General features: G+C 32.8%; 1 protein-coding gene across 1 annotated transcript; it reads left to right on the top strand.

The window, feature by feature from the left end:
* The first annotated feature begins 4,137 nt into the window (after positions 1–4,137).
* Positions 4,138–10,436, top strand: LOC137715922 (gibberellin 2-beta-dioxygenase 8-like). The gene is made up of 3 exons (XM_068455286.1): positions 4,138–8,665; positions 9,338–9,668; positions 9,872–10,436. The coding sequence occupies exons 1-3, from the start codon at positions 8,157–8,159 to the stop codon at positions 10,088–10,090; spliced, it is 1,059 nt and encodes a 352-aa protein (XP_068311387.1). The 5' UTR covers positions 4,138–8,156; the 3' UTR covers positions 10,091–10,436.
* Positions 10,437–13,669: the final 3,233 nt, after the last annotated feature.

Raw genomic sequence — 13,669 nt, 5'->3', positions numbered from 1 at the left:
TAAGTCCCTGCTCACAACGCACAAAAACTCATATGAACGCCTCATTAGTTCATGTATAAAAGAGTGTTGAGTGTGCAGAAAACTTTGGTCAACTAACATATTATTCCACATGATTCCAATACCATTTCCACCGAAGGAGAAGTCCATGGTTGACCTTATTCCGTACGGTTCTGTCAAAGATGGTTCATCTTTCCTACATACCATGTTGACTTTAATTACTTTATCAATTGAGCATAATTTATGGATTATTTCAAGTTAGTGTTTTTAGTTGTTTATGAAATATATAAAGTCTAACAGTTGGTATCAAAGCAGGTCATAATATAACTAAGGACCTACTCAGTAAACCCTAAAAATTGATGTGTTGAATTGATGGCATGTTTTAAGTTTTGCTCAATTTCCATACTCATATTTCACGGCAAAGAGAAATTGGTTTTCTATGTGAATTGTGTTTTAACCTCAATTTCATATTGAAATTTGAGATAGCCATATATTAAAATTTGTCCTTTGACTTGAAGGAATATTACAACCTATTAATTGATATTGCATCCTATTTCGATTTCATTGTCCTATTAGGTTTATACATGTTTATAAGCTTTATCAGAACTGCCTTAATCAAGTCTCCTATGTGGTTGTGCATATATAATTTGGGATGTTAAAATTAAATATTTCTTAAAAAGGCATTAAGTATATATAATTGTCATGAACTAGAACTTCTTGAGGTTGGCATATGTATATATATAGCATGATGACAAACCCTTTTTTGCCACAAACATATTTCGGCAAAAGGGGTAAACATGGTTCTTAACCTATTAAATTTCCTTTTTTTAATTTTTGTTGACATAGAGAACTTCAGGAATGTAAATAGGCATATATATATATATATATATATATATATATGTAAGTTTCGGTTTTGACTTTCAGTTCTTAGTTTGAATGTTGATCAAATTCTTGGGAATGACATATGGCATAATCTCATATATACTACATAATATGATGGACTAACATTTATTTTATCATGCTTGTATTCCCAGAAAAAGGAAAAGTACACAGCCTTATTAATTTTATCATTATTCAAGGTTATTGCATAATTTTTGGCAACATGGAGAATTGGGAAAAAGGAAAAGTACACAGCCTTATTAATTTTATCATTATTCAAGGTTATTGCATAATTTTTGGCAACATGGAGAATTTAAGGATGTTAATAATCATTAAGAATATGTGGCAAACCACAATTTTCTTAAACATATGGTTTTGACTTAGTTTCCTTGTTTAAGTTTTTGATAAATTACTTCTGGAGATTCTCGGTACTACTAATGTAAATTGTGTTGCAGGTTCTTGGTTGGTTCACATACATGGTAAGTCTTGATATGTGTATAAATATACGAAAAATCTGATAGCATGAAAGTGGTAATTTAAAGTGATTTTGATTACCTTTAATTCATTAAGTTTATGTTATATGCTATCAGTGGTACTTGCAACCTTACAATTCATATGCACATATGTAAATCTCATGTTTGTCTTCAGTGATATACATTATTTTTCAGGCATGATAAGTCCGGAATGCATTCAGTGAGGTATGCGTATGTTTAATCCATGTCTATTTCAATGGATTTTAATTTAAAAGTCATAACCATGTATGGCTTAGTTTTCAGCTTTAACTAATGAGACTATGACCTTGAATATGTATATTGTTTATGTTATAGCCCATTTTGGTATTATGATATCAATTAACTATTGAGACAATAGTATGCAGACTATATTATTGATTAAATAACATAGGTATATGTTGTTGCTGAAATTGGCTAAAAGACGGAACCACCTAGTTAAGAACATAAGAGGACACCTCTGATCATGAAGCCTACAGGATTGTGTATATCACATATGTGATGGTCTTGAAACAGTGTATGAGACAACTATTGTCGCAAACTATGTGAATTCATAAGTTTAAATGTAAGTGTATCCTTACAATGTGTCTAAATCACATTTGTTTCATGAATATCTATTATTGTTGTATTAGCATGCTAGTTGAAACATATGACTAAATGCATGTTAAAAACGTACCTTACAAAATCAAGGAATATATCGTATTCAACTCATATGTTATATCTTAAATAAGACATATATCAAGGATTAAATTGGTCTTTAAGCTCATTGCTACCCAGATTTTGTTTGCAATTTGTTTTATAAAACTAGTATCTTCTCACAATATGTTGATATGCTACTGCATGCTCAATCTCTAATTGGACTAGTTAATGTTTCCAATTTAATATATATGATCAAACCGAATAATTGATATAAATAACTAAAACTGGAAAAATCATTCATATATATCAATATTTGGTTGCCTAATATTTTGCAAAAGTCATGCTAGAATTGCTTTCAAGTTTTTCAATTCTATAGCATGCTATTTTTTTTATCATGCATATATGAAACTAATGCATGGTTAAGATCCAGGATGAAATTAGTTTCACATGTTTTAAAATATTAGGTCTAATTAATATCAAAAAATTGTGTGTTTTCTCTAACTTTGCTAAATAAGAATGCTCTTCGATTGAAATTTTTATTATTAAGACATGCTAAAAGTTATCATAAGATCAATGTTTTTGAGATGTTCTTGGGTGAATGAGAAACAACAAATCTGTTCCATTGATTCAAAGGCTGCTAAAAATTCAAAGTTTAGTTGATCAAATTGCATTAGTAGTCATAACAATATGATTATATCCCCAAACAAAGGTGTGACTAGTCTTATTGGTTCGATTACTAGTGGCTTAGTGTAAAGTATAGATTATGTGAAGCTTGTGATAATTGATTGTCAAACAAAGGTGGATAGTTTTCATGTCTATATTTTGCTCACATGATTTATATTTTAACACTAAAAATTGATTAAGCTTCAACCAAATAAAGGTGCGAGTTGTTTCAATTGTAAAGTCTGTGGGGTATTTGTTCATTTGTGAATTTAAAGTCATGATAGTTCTATGTTTAAAGTTTTGAATGATTTTCATATGAGCCCCCTTACATCCCATATTGGGATCAATAAAGCATGACATAGAATTTGTTTTGGTCTTAAGGCTTCTCGACCAAATGTAATCTTCATTGGTTTAAATTAACTTTTGGATTGAGATACACGTTTGGTTAAATTTGCCTTAATTCAGTTCAAAAGTGGCATATTACAGTGTATTTAGAGATGGCTGTATGTTTATCTTGTTAAAAGTTTTGGATTTCTTCAAGATTGGCTATGTGACTTAATGTTTGTTATGTGCTGTCTTCTCTTCTCAAAATTAAATGGTGCATATGTTGTTGAACACATGAAGGATAATCACAATTGCCTAAGGTACACATTGAAATCTGCTGTTATGTTATTTATTTGCATATCTTTATGGCTCAAGATTTATTCATGACAAAGCTATATGTTGAAGTAGAAGACTTCTTAAAGCTTCTTTGGACACCAAAATTACGAAAATACATGAAGAATTGAATTTTTGGTGGTTTTATCAAGTTGACATAGATGCACAAAACTTTTTCTGCTGGAATACGTATTTAAAAATTAACAAACGACTGAGTTATTGACCACCAAATGACCTGAAATTTGAATAAGTTCTTCACATGTATTTCTATTTTTAGACTGCAAAATTTCGTGATTTTGGGTTGTGTAATTTATTTATAGGGATTTTATTACTGACCCGTGTTCAGTTGAAAGTCTAGTCTGGCAGTTTTCATCGTTTCAATTAAGTTTAACAAACGAATGATTGAATAACTTCAGAATGACTTGAAATTTGGATATGTTGTTCATATGTATGTCTACTTATAGACTGAAAAATTTCGTGCTCATTGGTGGTGTACTTTATTTATGGTGATTTTATTAGTAACATGTACTCAGTTGAAAGTCGAGATTAGAGTTTTCATTGTTTTCTTATATGTCGAAAAATTTGAGCTATCTTTTAGCTCTAGAATAATTTCATATTCTATTTTATAAAGTTTAATTTCTTTCGTATCGTCTATGTGATTTTGGGACAAATCAATTATACATTAATTATGTAGTTCCTCAAGCTGGAATCTTGGTTTTTGGTATAGTATTACTACTTTACTAATATATTTTGAGAAATTCTATACTAGTACAAATATATATATATATATATATATATATATATATTTTACCTATATGCTTTTTGGAGTAACAAATGCAGTAAGTGTTTGCCCAAGTGGGAGAATTCATAAATAAATAATTGGGCTTCACACTCATTGAATCTAAGTCACACATGCTAAGTTCTAAATATCCGTGGGAGTTGTTCTTATGCTAATATACGTTTGTAAAGATTTGAGTATGAAACTTAGTTTTATATTTGCATGTTTCTCCCTAGAATTTTAAAGTCAAGTTTGTGGAAAAAAAATGCATGCTATAATTGAAATTTTCTAGATTTTATTAGGATTGTCCAGTTTTCAATCCTATGATTGTCCCACTATTTATTTTTGAATTTGTATGCATGTATGACAGTATTCTCATGTTATAACACTCATGCCATACATGATTAACAATTGCATTAAGGTATGGATTTAATCTTTAGTTTATGTTGTGAATTCTATAAAGTAGCAAAGGTGTGTTTTTAGTGGTGTTCTAAGTACTAGGAGGATTGAGTTTTGTACTTAGGTTTTGTAGTTCAAAACACACAAAGTAGCAGCGAACGTCTTAAACTGCAAAAAGAGTTACGTCATCTATTTTTGTTAGACACAAAAGTAAGTTGGTTATGTAGTTTATGAGCTTCATAGGAATCATAAGGCAATCTTATAAAGATTGATAAGGAGGACCAATAAGTGAATGAATTGATGCTTTCAATTCAGGTTTTGATTCATTTAACTACCAAATCTGTGACGTATGTTTCATGTGAGTGAAGAGCTTATTTCAGTGATTATAAGAGCTCATGGATGCTACCAAGTTCATAGTCTCCAATTGTTCTAGATAAGTAAACTCCATTTGACAGAACATGTAGGAAGCTTATTAGTTGACTAAATTCATTGGCCAATAAAGTAATCTTGCTTATAAATCCATTAAATATCTTTTCTGAATTAATTGTTTGACTTTGTGGGAGAATGTTGGACATTGGATCATAATCCAATGACTAATAGGTCTACACAGTTAATTCAAGGATTGCTTGGAATATAAATAAGTCTAGGATTTAGTTAATAGCTATAGCTTGTACCCTAAGGAATGTTAATATATTCCAGATTTCCTTGGGGGAATAAAGGCTCCTAATTCTATCATATTTGGAATGAGATTTGGTGTGTCAATTATCCTTGGACTGTAAGGAATCCTAATGACGTTATTATGGGAAGATTCATTAGGGTTAAGTCCATATAAATACAAGGCTAAGGTCCCTACTCACAACACACAGAAACTCATATGAATGCCTCATTAGTTCGAGTATAAAGGAATGTTGAGTGTGCATAAGTCTTTGGTCAATTAACATTTTATTCCACAGGATTCCTATACGATTTCCGCAGAAGGAGAAGTCCATGGTTGATCTTATTCCGCATGGTTCTGTCAAAGATGGTTCATCTTTCCTACATGTCATGTTGACTTCGAGTACTTTATCAATTGAGCATAATTTATGGATTCTCAGGTTAGTGTTTTTAGTTATTTAAAATATATAAAGTCTTAACATCTAGCACACTAAAAAATCTCTCGTTTTTCTTTGGCAAATAATCAGTGCAGAGCCAGGATTTATTGTGAGGAGGGGCCTCACACAAGTATAGAAGAAAACTAAACCAATAGTGATTATAAACTTACTAATGCAAAACATCATAACATATATCCAAATAATTAAGTAGTCAAAATTAACATATGCATAGATAATTTTATCTATTTATAGTAATTATAAGTATTCTTGACGAGTTTCATATTTTGAAACCATTACATGATGTCATCTATACTAGAAGTATTATTAAACTCAATAGAGAACATTACTAAAAATTTTGCAAACCCTAAAACTCAAGGAAGAGGTAGGATAGAATAGAAACAAATATTTTATAGAGAATAATGAAGTTTCACAAACCTTATTGTTCTTTATTCAATAAATTTGGGATTTGGAATGGCTACCTATATGAAATTCAAGAAGAATAGGGGGAATAGCTTTGCCAAAAGATGATTTTTTTAATTAAAAGTGAATAATGAGTTTTAATTTAATGTCATTGGTTCGTGATAATGACCATTTGATATATTATACTTAATTTTGGGATGAGATTTGGATGAAAAGATAGATAAATGATTGGATTTTTGTCTTTAAGTGTTGAGAAGGGTTGCAAAGCAATAAATAAGTATAATACTAATCTTGTTTTTTAAAATTAGGGTAAGCCTAGGACTACTCTAATCCTCATGTGCCTCCGCCAGTGCAAATAATGAGTTGTAAGTTTTTCTTTTACTATTATTAAGGGGTATAAAGAATGCGAAAGCCACATTAATAAGAGTTTTTTTTTTTTTAAAGAAAAATTATGAGTGTAAAAATAAAAGCATGTGATATTGTCTTAAGGGCAACTTTCAATACTTTTAACGATCGGTCGTGGGTCCGATAAAACATAGCAAAGATTTGAGAAGGACGTATAAATATAGTTTTAAGTAAAACAGTCCAAATGGAGTACTATTCGATTTGAACAACTGTTTGAATGATTACTTTAAAAAACTTAAACCTTTCAAGCATCTAATTTTAAATGAATCAAGCCTAATCACAAATGGGCAAGTGTCCAATTATAATTTTTAACTTCAATTATTCAGACACGTGTCAATTTGTAATTGATTTTTTAGCAGCACATGTTGTTCATCTTTCAGTAGCTAGTGAAACATAGTTTATTTTAAATTTTCGTAGATCCATCAGTTTACAAAGGCAATTACTGTTTAGAATGAGGAGTAATGACAATTTCAGTGCCTTTATTGTTACCTTGTTCTTGCCCTCCTAAAACGGGTGAACTTGATCTAAGCAGTACCACAACTACCCATTTGGATTTGTTAACGAGACCTGGCCTAACCCTTGGTTATGCAACAAGTAGTTTGGCAGTTACAAGTCTGGATTTTAAAATTCAATACAATATCGTATTATAGGCACTCATTGGTTTGTAGATATGCAAATTATGTGTAATTTCATTAGTTTTTGGTACGTGAGTTGTATTAGTTGTATAAGTACATTAGTGTTAAGTGTTGTCACATTAGTGCTGTCATACATTAGTTTTTGGTACATGACTTGTATTAGTTATATAAGTACATTAGTGTTAAGTGTAATTTCATTAATTATGTGTAATATATTTGACCATTGATGATTTTTTTTAACGAACTTACGTTGTCAAATTAAATATATAATGCTAAAAATCATCTTGATCAACAATAAATTTCAAACAACATAAGCATTAAGTTTTGTAACATGCTTCCATGCACCAGTTTAATTAATGGCTTGATTTGTATGACTAAATTGACAATCGCAATCTAACTATTCAAACCTTCCTGCATCCGATCAACATCTTGTTAAACATTGCGTGGTAAAAGTAGCGGAGAAGGATTCTCTTCTTCCCTTCTTTTCTATTTAAAATGTCACGATTAAGTTATGTCAATATTTTATTGTATTTTATTTTTATTAAAAAAAAAACAAAATAAAAAATATGAAAGAAGAGGATGAAAAAGGATAGAAAAAGAAGGGAATCCTAGTCCAAACATAACACATGTGCACAAACAGACGTACGACCGATTTACTTTAGGAGCCACCTTTCCAATCCATCATTCCCTCTTTTTTCATAGATTTTGCCTAGGGTTGGAGAATGGACCACAGGAACCGTGTCGGCACCATAATATTCAAAAAAATAAAAAAAATAATTAGTATGCTGAAACACAACACGATACATTAAATGTCATAATATATTTAGTATGATGAGTTATAATCCCAACAAACTAAAAAATCTCTTTAAAAAAGAGAAATTGCCTGGTATGCAGAGACACGATCTAATACTACAAGTGTCATAATACACTAACAAGTCCTGATTCTGAAACATTGAAAAATCTTTGAAAGAAACAACATCCTGGTCCCACTTGTAGAATAAACAAATGGACCTTTGTCTCGCTAAGAAAGGTCGCCGTCCCATTCATTCTTTGGCTGGAAGATTTTTCAGTGTGCCAGTTTGCTATGATAATTAATAAGCAGCGTCCTGCCCAACAAGAAGACGATGACCTCCATTGTTCTGAGAAAAAAATGGATTCTGAATCCTACCCTCCACCGTTTCGTTCACTTCCAGATTCAACCCAGGCCGTTGATTTGGATGACCAAGTCAACCCGGTTCATGATTCGGAGGATCCGATTCCTTTGATGGATCTCCAGAGCCTGAAACTTGGGGAGGCATGCGAGTTTTGGGGAATTTTTCGTTTGGTCAATCATGGAGTTCCTCCAACCCTTTTGACCCAACTTCGGGAGCATGCCAAAATGGTTTTTTCTCTGCCGTTTGAGTCCAAACAGAGCCTTATCACCAGCCCTCTGTCCTACTTCTGGGGTACCCCTGCCCTTACTCCATCTGGGGAGGCCTTATCAACAAAGGGTAGTAGTACCCTCCAGAATATCAACTGGGTTGAAGGACTCAACGTCCCTCTAGCTCAACTCGGTCAATTTCAAATTGACAATCGCATAATTGCTTCTTTCAGGTATCTTTCTTTTCATTGGTTGTAAAGTATGGTTTGGAAATTTTGACCCAATTCAATTTTGTTTTTATTGTATTCGCATTGAAAGGTGTATGTACGTACAAATGACTTCTTACATATAAGAATATTGTAACGTTTTGAAGAAAGACAAGAAAACTGCCTAGAATAAGAAAAGATGAGAAGCATGGTTTTACCCTTAAAAAAAGGTTTTGTATCTTTTTCTTTTGGTTGATTGCTCTTATTTTCATTAGAACATTGTGTTGCTGTTACGATTGAGGAGTCATTTCTCCAGAATCTATCATTCCTCCGTAACCATAGATTGTAATGTCACACATATACAAAAGTAAATGTGCTTCATGCAGAAGGAAAAATTAATAATTATATGTAAAGAGCTAGCTAGTTTAATTTTTGTAACAAATAAAAAAAAAATATATATATATATATATATATATATATATTTCATCTCATAAGTCTTGTGCTAGAAGACTATAGAAATCATCTAAGAAATTTGTTTTTAACAGTGAATTACAGTTTGACATATGAAAATAAATAGTCGTATATAATTGCTAGTTTGAAATGATAAATAATTTTTTACATGTAAAGAGCCAAATATTTTTCTATTGTTTATACATAAACTTGTTAAACAAAGGGTATAATTTCTTTGTGCCTCAAAAGCCTTGTGCTAGAAGAATATGGGAAGCACCTAGCTAGGCTAGCGACAACTATATTTGACGCTATGGTAATAAACCTTGGATTGGATCCATTAGAATCCAAATCCCATTTATCAAATTCTACTGGCATTGTACGTGTCTATCGCTACCCACCACATTGCTCCAACCCCAGCTCTGCATCTGCAAGGGGCATGGACGTGCACACTGACAGCTCTGTGCTCTCGATACTAAATCAAGATGAAGTCGGTGGACTCGAAGTTCTCAAAGACAATGAGTGGTTCAGTGTTAACCCAATTCCCAACACACTGATTGTCAACCTCGGAGACATGATGCAGGTCATATATATGATTAAACATGATTGACTCCCCAGGTTTTTGGTGAGTTCGGTTGGTTATGCACGTGTGAGAGATTTCTGAACATAAATGAGACGTAAGCTTCACTTTTGGTCAAAAATCACACAGACGTGTAGGCAACTAACTGTAGCACAACTCTTGTTTGATTGATGTTTTTGTTGATGGAATTTGTGCTTTGGTTTTAGGCGATAAGCAATGACAAGTACAAGAGTGTGAAGCACAGAGTGAAGGTGAACAGAAGCAAAGAGAGAATTTCAATCTGCCATTTTGTGTTTCCGGGAGAAGGCAGTGTGATTCGGAGCTCAAACTATAAGCCCTTTACATATAGGGATTTTCAGAACGAAGTGCAGCAAGATATAAAGAGTGTTGGGTATAAGGTCGGGCTTGAGAGGTTCAAAGCTTAGTGAAGAGGGTCTGTTAATTGATGATGTTAAATGGGTTATGACAGTATGCTTGTGAGCTATACAGATGGAACAATGTGGGATACAAGGGCACCACGTTTGTTTTTTAATATTTTTATTTTGTTTAATTTGTTTTGTACTTTTAGTTTTGCTCTAATCCAAACCAGTTCTTTTCTGTTCATTTACTTTGAACTTGTGGGCTTCGTGTTAATGGTCTAATTAACTTAAGTTTAGTATGGGGTTTTGGTAAAAGTATGACTTTAGTCCTTGTAGTTTGGACGAAGTCTCAGTCTAGATGTAGTTTTCATTGTTGCAATTTAAGTTAATTTTGACATACCAAGTACAATGACTGTCGTTTAATATTTTTGTGATTGTAGAATTTGTTTATTCAATTAAATAAATCATAACTCCCATTTACGCCCACTCAAATTAGGGTGTTTGATTTAAGTAAATACCTCTTAATTATCTTTGTGATAACCAAAGAAAACAAAAATGAAAGGCTTATTACATTAACACCGTACAAATTGTTGAATAAACCTCACATACTTAATACATCACATATTTGATTTTCAATTAAAAATTATCTTAATACACCCCACATCTTCCTCATAATACCCCCACACTCCACATTCTTAATATACACCTTATATTTTCTACATGCACCCCATATTTTCTATACACCCCATATTTCTCAAATCTTATCAAGCTTTTAATTTGGACAAAAAATGCCGACTAGAATTTTGACAAAAGATGCCGCCTGAGATTTAAAGCATATGTGGATTGTTTTTAATTCCACCATTAAAACCCATGTCGTCTGTTTTTAATATTTGGTGGTAATTTTAGGTGTTTAATTCTTCATGTAATCTCTGTGATCTCTAAAAAATGAATACGAACATAGAAACTTGAATAACTCATCAAAAGCAAGATTAAATAATTATCGATGTCATCAAAATCACTCAAACAATAAAAAAAATATGAAGTTTTACCTCATGTGAGTTTTACCTCATGTGAAGCTCCTGAAACATCGATTTCGTGTTTCATTCATCAAAAATAATTTTTCTCAATCAACATGTATGTAGTTTCATTGGTTAGGGTTTTGTTTAACAGTAGATGGTCGAAGGGGTTTTGATAGTTGAAGAAGATAAATAATACGTTAAAAGTGATTTGGAGTGTATATAGATTTTTTTTTAAATCTAATAAGGTCAAAATTGTCATTGCATAGTAGGGTAAATAAGTCCTTTAATATTAAATTTTAATGTGGGGTGCATTCAACATTTTGTGGGGTGCTAATAAAAAACCCAAAATGAAATATTCTCATAATTTTTAGGGTGTTTGATTAAGTAAATACCTTTCACTTACAAGTGACGACTGTAATTAGAATACTGGTAGATCTTATTAATTTATTACTTGTAAGCAATAAATCCTTGAGGCACAGGTGATAGAAAATACACATGACAGATATTCTTCAACTCTCTCTCTCTTTTTGCCGCACCGCACCCTTGAGTAAAATGGGCTGCAACACCAATTCTTCTCAGGTCGTGGTGGAAATGGTTGTCATGAGGGTTTTAGTCGAGGAGAAAGCCGTTGTAATCGGTAACAAACCACCTACTGGTCTTCCTCGTCTCCCCGAGTCCACCTCCGATCTCCTCTCCTACTTTCAGTATTGTGTGCAACAATCCTGGTCATCATGCAACTGTTTGCCAGATCTCACTCCGCTACTCAAGAGTCGACTCGTAAGCTGAGGTATCTTAACTTGTACTCTAATTAAGTCTTGTACATATGTGAACTCTTTGCGACGAATAAAAATCATTAAATTCAAATCTCTCACCCTTTACTGTAAATATATTGTCATAGTAAAGAAAAATTTATAAATACCTTTTAAACTTAGTTTTGTAAAAAGAAAATTCTTTTTAGTGTATTCTAATATTATGTGATTTAAACACATAAATACATATAATTTCCCTTTGATTACAAGATCCAATCTGAATGTTGATCTTTACATCTTCTAAATGCCTAAACTAATATACTAGATATGATGAGATGTTGCAGCTGACATTCTATGCATTCATATTAAAAAAACTTAAAGAAAGTTTAGATGTATTATTAAAAAAAAAAGTATATTTATACTAATCAAAATTAAGAAGTACGAATAAATTACCTGATATATTCGGTGTAGATGCCAAATTAAGTTATGCGATATATTTTGTGGGTTGATTTGATAATAATACTTGTGATAGAATAATACAACAAGTACATACGAATTTTTTTATTAGATGTAAATTAAGCATTTCGTGCACTCAGAATGAGGAAACATAGATTCTTCGTGCAATTCCTATATTTGCCTTGATGCATGTTTCTTATTTGCTTTACACTTGCAACATTTATTTTTTGGGCGACTCTTAATCCTACTACTGTTGCAGTCTACTTTTCTCCGCATTCGTAGCCGTTAGAAGAAAGCAAATTCTTAAAAAAAAAAAAAAAATTTACGGGTTTTAATCATAGTCCCATAAATTTTTATGGGACTATGATTGAGAACCATCAAAATAATAGTTAGGGCTTTAGTTCACGAAATTGGATAGAGGCCGTACATTAACATGTCAAGTTGAAGTAGTAAATTATTGGGAAACAAATCATTCTTCTCAAATGTACACAATCGGGTGGATTACGACAAACGGGTATAGGAATTGTGGGTTGGGACGGGTAATCAAGGTTCGGGGAGGATACGGGCCAGTTCCAAATTTTTAATAAGAGAAACAGGACGGAACGGGGCTGGCCGATTCTAGAAGTATAGAAAAACGGTACCCAGACAGGCTGTTTGTAACATTTCCCCATTCCTCTCCTATTTTCTCACACATTCTCGAAGACTCTCCTTTCCTCAATCCTCCTTCGGATATGTCGATTCTTAATCTCCTCCCTCTCAATCTCTCTCTCCCCCAGTCTCTCTCTCTCTCTCTCTCTCCGGACGCCTTTATCTCTGATCTACGCAGCTTCGCCGATTTTTGCTCCCTCCCGAACCGGAGATTGCCTGAAGGAAGCTCTATCGAAAGGTTTCGAACGCGGTGGAACGAGCAGAAGATCTGGGTGGGCAAATTATGAGAGCGGGTCGGGCTTGGCCGAGATGAGGTCCTTGAGTGATTTAAGGATGGAGTCTTACGACTATCTCTTCAAGTACATCATCATGGGCGACATAGGTCTCAATTCCTCCAATCCATAGCTTTCTGATTTTTATTTTTATTTTTTGTTTGTTTGTTTGGTTTGAGAATTGAGGTTTTAAAACTTTTGGGTTTTTGGTTTAGATTTGTAGGTGTCGAAAAATCTTGCTTGCTATTGCAATTCACAGATAAGAGGTTCTAGCCTGTGCATGATCTTACCATCGGTGTCAAGTTCAGAGCTCGAATGGTCACCATCGGTGGTCGTCTTATTTAGCTCCAGTTTTGGGACACCGTTGAGGAAGGCAACGAAAAGGTGCAAAACGTCGTCGCTTTTCGAGTTGGAGTTCGAATCGGAGGAAATGACGCGGTCGACGATTAGGATGAGCAAGTTTGTGTGGGGGATGAGCGAGTTGAATCGCTTGGAAACAAC

This window comes from Pyrus communis, chromosome 14 (assembly GCF_963583255.1).
Source record: "Pyrus communis chromosome 14, drPyrComm1.1, whole genome shotgun sequence".
In the NCBI taxonomy this organism is placed as follows: domain Eukaryota; kingdom Viridiplantae; phylum Streptophyta; class Magnoliopsida; order Rosales; family Rosaceae; genus Pyrus; species Pyrus communis.
This window is presented reverse-complemented; position numbering and strand designations above follow the sequence as displayed.

Coding starts and splice junctions, on each gene's coding strand:
- LOC137715922 (XM_068455286.1), top strand. CDS start 8,157: ATGATAATTAATAAGCAGCGTCCTGCCCAACAAGAAGACGATGACCTC. Junction 8,666..9,337: donor CGCATAATTGCTTCTTTCAG/GTATCTTTCTTT, acceptor GTGCCTCAAAAG/CCTTGTGCTAGAAGAATATG. Junction 9,669..9,871: donor ACCTCGGAGACATGATGCAG/GTCATATATATG, acceptor CTTTGGTTTTAG/GCGATAAGCAATGACAAGTA.